General features: G+C 45.9%; 1 protein-coding gene across 1 annotated transcript in view; it reads left to right on the top strand.

Moving 5' to 3' along the window:
* ALKAL2 (ALK and LTK ligand 2) overlaps window positions 1-12,289 on the top strand; it is a 139,692-nt gene that overhangs the window by 90,116 nt on the left and 37,287 nt on the right. Inside the window, exon 5 of the mRNA XM_077291341.1 lies at window positions 9,945-10,018. Within this exon, the coding sequence (XP_077147456.1) occupies window positions 9,945-10,009 (65 nt within the window). The 3' untranslated portion in view covers window positions 10,010-10,018. The remainder of the gene's footprint in view (window positions 1-9,944; window positions 10,019-12,289) is intronic.

Below are 12,289 nucleotides of genomic sequence, written 5' to 3'. Positions count from 1 at the left end.
CTGAGCTTCAACCTTCCGGCTCTCATTATGTGGTTTAAAAAAAAAAAATGGTGGTTAGGGCCTACTAACGGCTTCTGCCCCTCCCTGGTGTTGCCCTCAAGTAAATAAAGCTGAGCTTCAACCTTCTGCTCCAAATTACCATTTTAAAAAATGCAATAGGCTTTTCCGGCCTACTAAAGGTGTCTGCCCCTCCCTGGTGTTGTCCTCAACTGAACAAAGCTGAGCTTCCACATTCTGGCTTTCGCCCTATACTATCAGATATTAAACTGCATTTGGCCTACTAGTGTGGTTAGGCCCTTGAAACAGTGTCTGCTGCTCTTGGGTTTGCTACTCCACTGAACAAAGCAATGCCGCCTGTTTAGTCCTGTTACCAATTTTGAACTGCATGTAGCCTACTTTATTCTTTGGCCCTATATCTGTTTCCTCCTCATCCTGCCCATTGCCCAGCCACTGCTAAATGAGTCTGCTGGTACATTGACCTAGACCACTACATTCCCCTTGTACTCTACACAGCCAGAATCTGTCCCTGCTGAAAGTAAGGTTCCCCTTCCCGCATGTTATACCACCTTACACAGGGACAAAGAGGAAGGTGCAGATGAAAGTGCAGGTTCCTTCATCAGGTGGGGGGGCATACTCGTTGGCGACGTCACTGGCACAGGGCCCCTCAGAGTACGCAAAAGTGTCGCTGCTGGTGGGAGGCGCCCCCGCCATGCAAACACACCGCCGTACTTTGAGGGGCCCTGTGCCAGTGGCAATGCGAACGAGTGGGCCCCCCCCCTGCTTGCTCAGGATCACAGCACTTGCAACTTTTAAATACTTACCTTTCCCTGCAACACCGCCGTGACGTAGTCCGCATTTCCTGGGCCCACGAAAAACTTGAGCCAGCCCTACTCCCCCCACAACTTTCACCCAATTCCCTATGCCCAACTATTATTATACAGTTAATTAAGATTGGCAAGCTTCAGAAACAAGAATGGATGTTTTTGGCATTAAAATGGGCACTGTAGGTGTTTTCCTGGCCTCCACTCACTGCCGACTATGCTTCCCCATTGACTTGCATTGGGTTTCGTGTTTCGGTCGATCCCCGACTTTTAGCGATAATCGGCCGACTGCACTCGACTCGACTCTGGACAAAATCGGGTTTCCCAAAACCCTACTCGATCTTAAAAAAATGAAAGTCGCTCAACCCTATCCGTCACAAAAAAAAATTTTGGTTCCAAAATTGTACTGATGTAAAGTAGACATGTGGGAAATGTTACTTATTAAGTATTTTGCGTGACATATGTCTGTGATTTAAGGGCATAAAAATTCAAAGTTGGAAAATTGCGAAATTTTCAAAATTTTCGCCAAATATTCGTTTTTTTCACAAATAAATGCAAGTTATATCGAATAAATTTTACCACTAACATGAAGTACAATATGTCACGAGAAAACAATGTCAGAATCGCCAAGATCCGTCAAAGCGTTCCAGAGTTATAGCCTCATAAAGGGACAGTGGTCAGAATTGTAAAAATTGGCCCGGTCATTAACGTGCAAACCACCCTTGGGGGTGAAGGGGTTAATCAAATTTAAGAAAAAAATAAGGGTCGGCATAAAATGAGACGCAATGCCTCAGGATGTATTCTGGTCTTCGCCACTCTAACTCTTCCTATATGGGAAAGACCCCATAATATTTAGGCCTGTAAGTTCCATTGCTAGCCCTTCAAATTATGCCTGTTTCTGAATGAATGAGACACCTGATGCGTTCTCGCCTGCCCTGTGAAAATTAGGATTAGTTTTATTGAAGTATACAAAAATTTGAATGCCCTCACATAACTAAACTAGATGAAACAAAACCTTTCAAACACATGAATAGAAGCTTTTTTGATTAAATTAATGCTCGTTATTAATTGTAAACACGATTACCCTGAAGTTGGCTCCAGTTTTTGCTCAGTAATGGAGTCTTATCTTCGTATCTAGACATGGAGATGTTAGGACAATCATGTAGATCATCGAAGAGTCTTGTTTATTGGTTAGCGTCTTGCTATGCATCAAAGTAAACTATGCCATTAAACAAGCCTCGATTGTATGCTACCCTTAGGTGTTTTTTCTGTCCTTCTCTAGCATTACAATTACTGCATTGTCTTATTTTGTGCAAGTTATGCTATCCGAAGCTTTATGATAAGATAGGTGTTAATTCAAGTGTTAAGATACCACCGAGACTTAAAGTGCGCCAATACTAACAACCAAAAAAGTCTTGTTCACACCTTAGGCTACGTTCACATTTGCGTTGTGCGCCGCAGCGTCGGCGCCGCAACGCACAACGCAAATAAAAACGCAGCAAAACGCATGCACAACGCTGCGTTTTGCGCCGCATGCGTCGTTTTTTTCATTGAATTTGGACGCAGCAAAAATGCAACTTGCTGCGTCCTCTGCGCACCGACGCGGGCGCCGCAGCGACGCATGCGGCGCAAAACGCAAGTGCGCCGCATGTCCATGCGCCCCCATGTTAAATATAGGGGCGCATGACGCATGCGGCGCCGCTGCGGCGCCCGACGCTGCGGCGAGGACCGCAAATGTGAACGTGGCCTCCGACAGCTATGCATGTGTTAGATTTTTACGGGAAGCAGAAGTGTTGGGTCTGTATGTATTTTTTTTGCACTGCATCAGAACGCCATTATGATTACACCTCACACATTGTGCTAAACATAAGTCATAACCCAATATTCTTGTTTTAAAACATATGAACAGCTTTGGAGCATTTTAAGCTAAAATTTTATTTTTTGAAGGCATTAGGTAAATCCTTACATTAAATACCTGATGCATGTGGAGTTTTCCTTTGATGCGCCCCCCCCCCCCCCCCCCCCGACGTGCTTTTTGGCATCTGCGAAATGTGCGTCGGGGTAGGCGCATCCAAGATTCAACTCCACGTGCATCAGGTATTTAATGTGAGGATTTACCTTATAGCAACTTCACTTTAGCAGCATGTCACTATATTTATAATCTTGCCAGACTACACTAATTACATTACTGTCGGCTTCTGATCGATCAAGACAGCTTGTTGCTATTTAGCCCTCTTTAGCCCTCTTCAGGTACATCACATCTAATGTGGTGTACCTAATTATTTGTACTACTGGGGGTCCGTATGTGGGGGAGACAGGGCAAAAACTGAGAACAAGGATGAACTCTCATCGCCACACAAAAAGAGAAAAAGAATGGATCTACCTGTGGCAATACATTTATGTCTCCCTGATCACAGCATTATGGACATGAAATTACTTGTATTAAAAGGTAATTTCAAATCTCAGAGAGACAGAAGAGTCTGGGAATATAAGCTGATGATGACATTTGACACACTTAGTGCAGGAATGAATGTGTCGCATGGATTTATGTCTTTTTACATCAATTAAGAAATTTGCTCCTCAGACCGTGTGAGGGCATCATAACATAGAACCAGACCCCAATCAGAGGACAATAAAACATTCACACTCCTTATCTATGAACTGTTCCAATATTTATAGACACAACTGTTTATCACTCACATAATGGTAATTCTGCTTCACGTCATGTTGTGTATCCGCTTTTTGGGCTCCCCTGGTTGTTGCTGGTGGTACTGGTGACTTGTTTGCACTTTGCTGCTTCTGTTCACCTGCTTCCATCAGTGTTTGGGAGTTTCCTATTTAGCCTTGCTCTCCAGTCATTTCCTTGCCGGTCATCATTGTAACCAGAGCCTTCGGTTGCATGTTCCTGCTACTAGTCTGCTGATCAGCTAAGTGGACTTTGTCCTTTTGTTTTGTACCTTTTGTCCAGTTTGCAGTTTTTGTAATTCTCTGTAGCTGGAAGCTCTTGCGGGCTGAAATTGCCACTCCTGTGTCATGAGTTGACACAGGAGTCTTAAAGTAATTTCAGGATGGTTTTTGAAAGGGTTTTCAGTTGACCGTGAAGTCCTCTTTTGTATCCTTCTGCTATCTAGTAAGTGGACCTCTCTTTGCTAAATCTACTTTCATACTGTGTATGTCTTTTCCTCTTAATTCACCGTTATTACATGTGGGGGGCTGCTATCATCTTTTGGGGTATTTCCCTAGAGGTAAGCCAGGTCTGTTTCTTCCTCTACCAGGCGTAGTTAGTCCTCCGGCTGGCGCGTGGCATATAGGAAGCCGTAGGTATGCTCCCTGGCTACTGTTAGTTGTGTGGTAGATTTAGCTCACGGTCAACTCGAGTTTCCATCACCCGAGAGCTCGTTCGTTACTTATATGTTTCTTACCTTCCCTTGCCATTGGGAACCATGACAGTATGACCGGCCTGTGTTAAACTTATTGGCAGAAGAAAGGAGAGAAAAAAGAAGTCTGTAAATTTTTTTTTTTTCCCTTTTTCCTCTATGCTTGCTCCATAGTTGGATCAGTTGTATTTCAGCTTTAATTACAGCCTTTGCCTTTCTCTCCTTATAATCCTTGAATGGCTCTGAGCTCACCTGTTTAAAGATGGATCCTCAGAGTTTGGCTGCAGGTTTAAATAATCTTGCTACGAAGGTTCAAAATTTACAAGATTTTGTTATACATGCTCCTATTTCTGAACCTAAAATCCCTACACCAGAGGTGTTTTCCGGAGATAGATCTCGGTTTTTGAATTTCAAATATAATTGTAAATTATTCCTTTCTCTCAGACCTCACTCCTCAGAAGATCCTGTCCAGCAGGTTAAGATTGTAATCTCTTTGCTGCGAGGTGACCCTCAAAATTGGGCATTTTCATTGGCACCAGGGGATCCTGCGTTGCTCAATGTGGATGCGTTTTTCCTGGCTTTAGGGTTGCTTTATGAGGAACCTAATTTGGAGATTCAAGCTGAAAAAGCTTTGATAGCCCTATCTCAAGGGCAAGATGAAGTGGAGATATACTGCCAAAAATTTCGTAGGTGGTCTGTGCTTACTCAGTGGAATGAGTGCGCCTTAGCGGCAAATTTCAGAGAGGACCTTTCTGATGCCGTTAAAGATGTTATGGTCGGGTTCCCTGCGCCTACAGGTCTGAATGAGTCCATGACAATGGCTATTCAGATTGATCGGCGTTTGCGGGAGCGCAAACCCGTGCACCATTTGGCGGTACCTTCTGAAGAGACGCCAGAGAAAATGCAATGTGACAGAGTTATGTCCAGAAGCGAGCGGCAGAATTATAGGCGTAAAAATGGGTTATGCTTCTATTGTGGTGATTCTGCTCATGTTATATCGGCATGCTCTAAGCGTACTAGGAAGGTTGACAAGTCCATTTCAGTTGGCACTTTACAGTCCAAATTTATTTTGTCTGTAACCTTGATTTGTTCATTATCAGTTATTACCGTGGATGCCTATGTGGACTCTGGCGCCGCTCTGAGTCTTATGGACTGGTCCTTTGCCAGGCGCTGTGGGTTTGATTTAGAGCCTCTGGAAGTCCCTATACCTCTGAAGGGTATTGATTCTACACCTTTGGCTTGTAATAAACCACAGTTCTGGACGCAAGTGACTATGCGTATGACTCCAGACCATCAGGAGGTGATTCGCTTCCTTGTGTTGTACAATTTACATGATGTTTTGGTGCTTGGATTACCATGGTTACAGTCTCATAACCCAGTCCTTGACTGGAAGGCTATGTCTGTGTTAAGCTGGGGATGTCGGGGGGCTCATGGGGACACTCCTATGGTGTCCATTTCGTCATCTATTCCATCTGAGATTCCGGCATTTTTGTCTGATTATCGTGATATTTTTGAAGAGCCTAAGATTGGTTCACTCCCTCCTCACAGGGATTGTGATTGCGCCATAGATCTGATTCCTGGCAGTAAATTTCCAAAGGGTCGTTTGTTTAACCTATCTGTACCTGAACATGCTGCTATGCGCGAGTATATTAAGGAGTCCCTGGAAAAGGGACATATTCGTCCTTCTTCATCACCTTTAGGAGCCGGTTTTTTCTTTGTCTCTAAAAAGGATGGCTCTCTGAGGCCTTGTATTGATTATCGTCTCCTGAATAAAATTACAGTCAAATATCAGTATCCGTTGCCTTTGCTGACTGATTTGTTTGCTCGCATAAGGGGGGCTAAGTGGTTCTCTAAGATTGATCTTCGTGGGGCGTATAATTTGGTGCGAATTAAGCAGGGGGATGAGTGGAAGACCGCATTTAATACGCCTGAGAGCCATTTTGAGTATTTGGTAATGCCTTTCGGCCTTTCTAATGCACCTTCTGTCTTTCAGTCCTTAATGCATGATATTTTCCGTGAATATTTGGATAAATTTATGATTGTGTACTTGGATGATATTTAGATTTTTTCTGATGACTGGGAGTCTCATGTTCAGCAGGTCAGGAGGGTTTTTCAGGTTTTGCGGGAGAATTCTTTGTGTGTAAAGGGTTCAAAGTGTGTTTTTGGGGTTCAAAAAATTTCATTTTTGGGGTATATTTTTTCCCCTTCTTCTATTGAGATGGACCCTGTCAAGGTTCGGGCTATTTACGACTGGACGCAGCCTACTTCTCTGAAGAGTCTCCAGAAATTCTTGGGCTTTGCTAATTTTTATCGTCGATTTATAGCTGGTTTTTCTGGCGTTGCTAAACCTCTGACGGATTTGACTAAAAAGGGTGCTGATGTTGCCAATTGGTCCCCTGCTGCCGTGGAGGCCTTTCGGGAGCTTAAGCGCCGCTTTTTGTCTGCCCCTGTGTTGCGCCAGCCTGATGTTTCTCTTCCCTTTCAGGTTGAGGTCGATGCTTCCGAGATCGGAGCGGGGGCGGTTTTGTCGCAGAAAAGTTCCGACTGCTCAGTGATGAGACCTTGTGCGTTCTTTTCGCGAAAGTTTTCGGCCGCCGAGCGAAACTATGATGTTGGTAATCGGGAGCTTTTGGCCATGAAGCGGGCATTTGAGGAGTGGCGTCATTGGCTTGAGGGTGCCAGACATCAGGTGGTAGTTTTGACTGATCACAAGAATTCAATTTATTTGGAGTCTGCCAGGCGCCTGAATCCTAGACAGGCACGTTGGTCGTTGTTCTTTTCCCGGTTTAATTTTGTGGTCTCGTACTTACTGGGTTCTAGGAATGTGAAAGCAGATGCTCTTTCTAGGAGCTTTGAGCCTGACTCTCCTGGGAATTCTGAACCTGCTGGTGTCCTTAAGGATGGAGTGGTTTTGTCTGCTGTCTCTCCAGATTTGCGACGTGCTTTGCAGGAATTTCAGGCGGATAGACCTGATCGTTGTCCGTCTGGTAGACTGTTTGTTCCTGACGAGTGGACCACTAGAGTCATCTCGGAAGTTCATTCTTCTACTCTGGCAGGTCATCCGGGAATTTTTGGCACCAGAGATTTGGTGGCTAGATCCTTCTGGTGGCCTTCCCTGTCTCGAGATGTGCGTGTTTTTGTGCAGTCTTGCGATGTGTGTGCTCGGGCCAAGCCTTGTTGTTCTAGGGCTAGTGGGTTGTTGTTGCCCTTGCCTATTCCGAAGAGGCCTTGGACGCACATCTCTATGGACTTTATCTCGGATCTCCCTGTTTCTCAGAAGATGTCTGTCATCTGGGTGGTGTGTGACCGTTTTTCTAAAATGGTTCATTTGGTGCCATTGCCTAAGTTGCCTTCCTCATCTGAGTTGGTCCCTCTGTTTTTTCAAAATGTGGTTCGCTTGCATGGTATTCCGGAAAACATTGTTTCTGACAGGGGTACCCAGTTCGTGTCTAGATTTTGGCGGGCAGTCTGTGCCAGGTTGGGCATTGATTTGTCCTTTTCGTCTGCATTCCATCCTCAGACCAATGGCCAGACGGAGCGAACTAATCAAACTTTGGAGACTTATTTGAGGTGTTTTGTGTCTGTGGATCAGGATGATTGGGTTGCCTTTCTGCCGTTGGCGGAGTTTGCTCTTAATAATCGGGCTAGTTCTGCCACTTTGGTTTCTCCTTTCTTTTGCAATTCAGGGTTTCATCCGCGTTTTTCATCTGGTCAGGTTGAATCTTCGGATTGTCTTGGAGTGGATGCGGTGGTGGATCGGTTGCATCGGATTTGGGGACAAGTGGTGGATAATTTGGAATTGTCCCAGGAGAGGACTCAGCAGTTTGCTAACCGTCGTCGTCGTGTTGGTCCCCACCTTCGCGTTGGGGACTTGGTGTGGTTGTCTTCCCGTTTTGTCCCTATGAGGGTTTCTTCTCCCAAATTTAAGCCTCGGTTCATCAGTCCTTATAGGATTTTGGAGATTCTTAACCCTGTTTCCTTTCGTTTGGACCTCCCAGCATCTTTCGCTATCCATAATGTGTTCCATCGGTCGTTGTTGCGGAGATATGAGGTGCCGGTGGTTCCTTCTACTGAACCTCCTGCTCCTGTGCTGGTGGAGGGTGAATTGGAGTACATCGTAGAGAAGATCTTGGACTCCCGTATTTCCAGACGGAGACTTCAATATCTGGTTAAATGGAAAGGCTATGGTCAGGAAGATAATTCTTGGGTAACTGCCTCTGATGTTCATGCCTCGGATTTGGTTCGTGCCTTTCATAGGGCTCATCCAGATCGCCCTGGCGGTTCTTGTGAGGGTTCGGTGCCCCCTCCTTAAGGGGAGGGTACTGTTGTGTATCCGCTTTTTGGGCTCCCCTGGTGGTTGCTGGTGGTACTGGTGACTTGTTTGCACTTTGCTGCTTCTGTTCACCTGCTTCCATCAGTGTTTGGGAGTTTCCTATTTAGCCTTGCTCTCCAGTCATTTCCTTGCCGGTCATCATTGTAACCAGAGCCTTCGCTTGCATGTTCCTGCTACTAGTCTGCTGATCAGCTAAGTGGACTTTGTCCTTTTGTTTTGTACCTTTTGTCCAGTTTGCAGTTTTTGTAATTCTCTGTAGCTGGAAGCTCTTGCGGGCTGAAATTGCCACTCCTGTGTCATGCGTTGACACAGGAGTCTTAAAGTAATTTCAGGATGGTTTTTGAAAGGGTTTTCAGTTGACCGTGAAGTCCTCTTTTGTATCCTTCTGCTATCTAGTAAGTGGACCTCTCTTTGCTAAATCTACTTTCATACTGTGTATGTCTTTTCCTCTTAATTCACCGTTATTACATGTGGGGGGCTGCTATAATCTTTTGGGGTATTTCCCTAGAGGTAAGCCAGGTCTGTTTCTTCCTCTACCAGGCGTAGTTAGTCCTCCGGCTGGCGCGTGGCATATAGGAAGCCGTAGGTATGCTCCCTGGCTACTGTTAGTTGTGTGGTAGATTTAGCTCACGGTCAACTCGAGTTTCCATCACCCGAGAGCTCGTTCGTTACTTATATGTTTCTTACGTTCCCTTGCCATTGGGAACCATGACAACGTCACCTGTCGTATCTATGGCATTATTTCTGTGCTATGTTGTGCATAAATATGTGATTCTTCAGAATTTCTATTAGTCCACGCCTGATGAAGAGACCGGAGTAGTCTTGAAAGCTTGCAATTTGTTACCATCTTTTCAGTTAGCCATTAAAAGGTATCAACTAGTGATGAGCGAATATACTCGTTACTCGAGATTTCTCGAGCACGCTTGGGTGTCCTCCGAGTATTTTTTAGTGCTCAGAGTTTTAGTTTTTATTGCCGCAGCTGAATGATTTACATCTGTTAGACAGCATAAGTACATGTGGAGATTCCCTAGCAACCAGGCAACCCCCACATGTACTTATGGTGGCTAACAGATGTAAATCATTCAGCTGCGGCAAGAAAAATTAAATCTCCGAGCGCTAAAAAATACTCGGGAGGACACCCGAGCATGCTCGAGAAATCTCGAGTAACGAGTATATTCGCTCATCACTAGTATCAACCACTGAGGACTCTCAATTCTAAATATTTTTCTATTCACTGGCTACCACGGTGCCAATATATATATATATCTTTCCTGTGTCTTATAAAGGGAACTTGTCACCATTTTTTTAGTATACAGAATTCCAAGTTTTTGTATGATTCTTGATTTCTGACTCGCCTAGTACAATCGAACGATATGAGCACTCACGATACAATGTCTTCATTTTTCACACTAGATTATAAGAGATGTGCAAGACTTCTTACAAGACTGGCGGTCAGTCCAATGTGTATGGATGGATAGCAGGAAATAGTAAGTCATTTTTTAATGCTTGAGATCATTTTATTAAAGCATGTTTCTTGTGAATTGTAACACAAATGATAAAAGAAAATTATGGAGTTATGAATGTATTTCTTGTAGGTTGGTAGTGTTACCATGGATGCATAATATATGGGGCTGTATATGGACTGTATATGGCCTGTGTTTGCTGATGGGTCTGTAAGGCAAGAGCTGGAAACTTCATTTCCCCTGTACCTCTTAAGATTAGAATATACCTCCATGATGCAATCCTTTAAGCGAATTTGTAAGCAGGTTTTTCCTATGTAATCTGAGGACAGCATGAGGTAGGGGTTAAAACTCCGAATTAGGCTACTTTCACACATCCGTCAGTACGGGGCCGTTGCAAACCATCGGCCCGATGTACCGACAGATGTTGTGCTAAATTTAGCACAACGTGGTGTAGCATGGCTAAAGGGTGTGTAGTCGATGGGAGGTATGTGCCACATAAGTGCCTTGTTGCTGTAATGTAGCCCGGACTATTTCTTTGTTGTATATAACCATGTATATATGTGTGTTCAGGACCTGTGGTGATGTCAGACCACATGGCTAATCATGTGATGGGTTACTGGGTGTGGTTAGCTTTATATAAGACAGGCTAATGCTTAACACAGGGGGATATGTGTGGAGGTGAAACCCTCCTGAGTGTGTTAAGGCTATAGGACTGAGCCTGAAGGACTGGACACGTGGTTTTTCTTTTCATGAACTAAAGGCTATTTTGTTTGCTGTTATTTTTGCCATGTGGTTTATGAGGTAATAAACCTTTGAACTTTTGTTGGAACCTGCCTCCTACGTGTCAGCCGTCGCACCTGAGTGAGTGAAATCCCTACAATTGGTGGTAGACGTGCGGGCAGCGTTCCCAGCGGAGACGAAAGTCTGTTATTGAATGTCCTGGGTCAAGTCTGTTGTAAGCCAGCCGGGGAAAATGGAGGACCTGCTGAAACACTTGGTCCAGTTGCAGTCACAGCAGGAGCAACGGCAGCAAGAGACCAACAGGCTGTTGATGCAGCAGATACAACAGAGCCAGCAGCAGATACAACAGAGCCAGCAGGAGCAACGGCAGAGCCAGCAGGAGCAACGGCAGCAGATGCAACAGAGCCAGCAGGAGCAACGGGAGCAGATGCAGCTTCTGGCAACCGCCATCCAGGGCAAGACGAGTGCCCCAACCCCAGGTCTGGCTGATGACACCCACGTCCAGAAGACGGTAAGACGCGCATTGTAGAAAATGACCCCCGGGGATGATGTTGAGGCCTTCCTGACGGTATTTGAGAGGGTCGCTGAGAGGGAAAAACTCCCGCCAGAGCAGTGGGCAGAGGTACTGGCGCCATACCTGACGGGAGAACCCCAGAAGGCGTACTATGATTTGACCTTGCAGGATGCCAAAGAGTATCACAAATTGAAAGTCGAGATTCTCGCACGTTTGGGGGTGACACTGACTGTCAGGGCACAGCGAGTTCACAGCTGGGCCTATCACCGGGACAAACCGCCTCGCTCTCAAATGTTTGATCTGTTGCACCTGGTCCAGAAATGGCTGCAGCCAGAGTCATGTACACCTGCACAGATGGTGGAACGAGTGATGATGGATCGGTTTGTGCATTCCCTCCCGAGGTCCATACAGACTTGGGTTGCCCAGGGTGATCCCCAGAATGCCGACGAACTGATCGGACTGGTCGAGAGATACCAAGGGATGGAAGGCTCCTTTGGGAGGCAGCCCGTGCCGTACTGGGGGTCCCAGAAAGCTGCTGAGTCCGAAAAAGGGGTGGCGCGTCCAAGGTCACAAAGGGTGGGGGAGGTGGTGCCCAAGGTCCCTACGGGTGATATTATTTGCTGGAGGTGCCACGGGCCAGGACATATAGCTGCCCGTTGTTCCCAGACCACTGAGCTGATGGTCTGCAGCATGGGACGCCGTTGTTCATACTATGCGTATCCAGCTTGCAGTGTGAACTCTCCGCCCAACGAGGGACCTCAAGCGTGTCCCGTAAGGGTGAACGGTCGAGCAGCAACGGCGCTGTTAGACTCAGGGAGCTTAGTGACCCTGGTGAGGGCCACTTTCCCTCTCCACCTGCTCCCGGGAAAGAAGGTCGGCGTGCGGTGCATACATGGTGATGCCAAGGACTACCCTTTGGCCAGGGTGGACATTGAAACGGCATGTGGCACGGAGTCCCACATAGTCGGCGTCATGCAGGACTTGTTGCACCCTATAATTATTGGCCGGGATTTCTGTCTGTTTTGGGATTTGCGGGGAAA

This window comes from Ranitomeya variabilis, chromosome 2 (assembly GCF_051348905.1).
Source record: "Ranitomeya variabilis isolate aRanVar5 chromosome 2, aRanVar5.hap1, whole genome shotgun sequence".
In the NCBI taxonomy this organism is placed as follows: domain Eukaryota; kingdom Metazoa; phylum Chordata; class Amphibia; order Anura; family Dendrobatidae; genus Ranitomeya; species Ranitomeya variabilis.
This window is presented reverse-complemented; position numbering and strand designations above follow the sequence as displayed.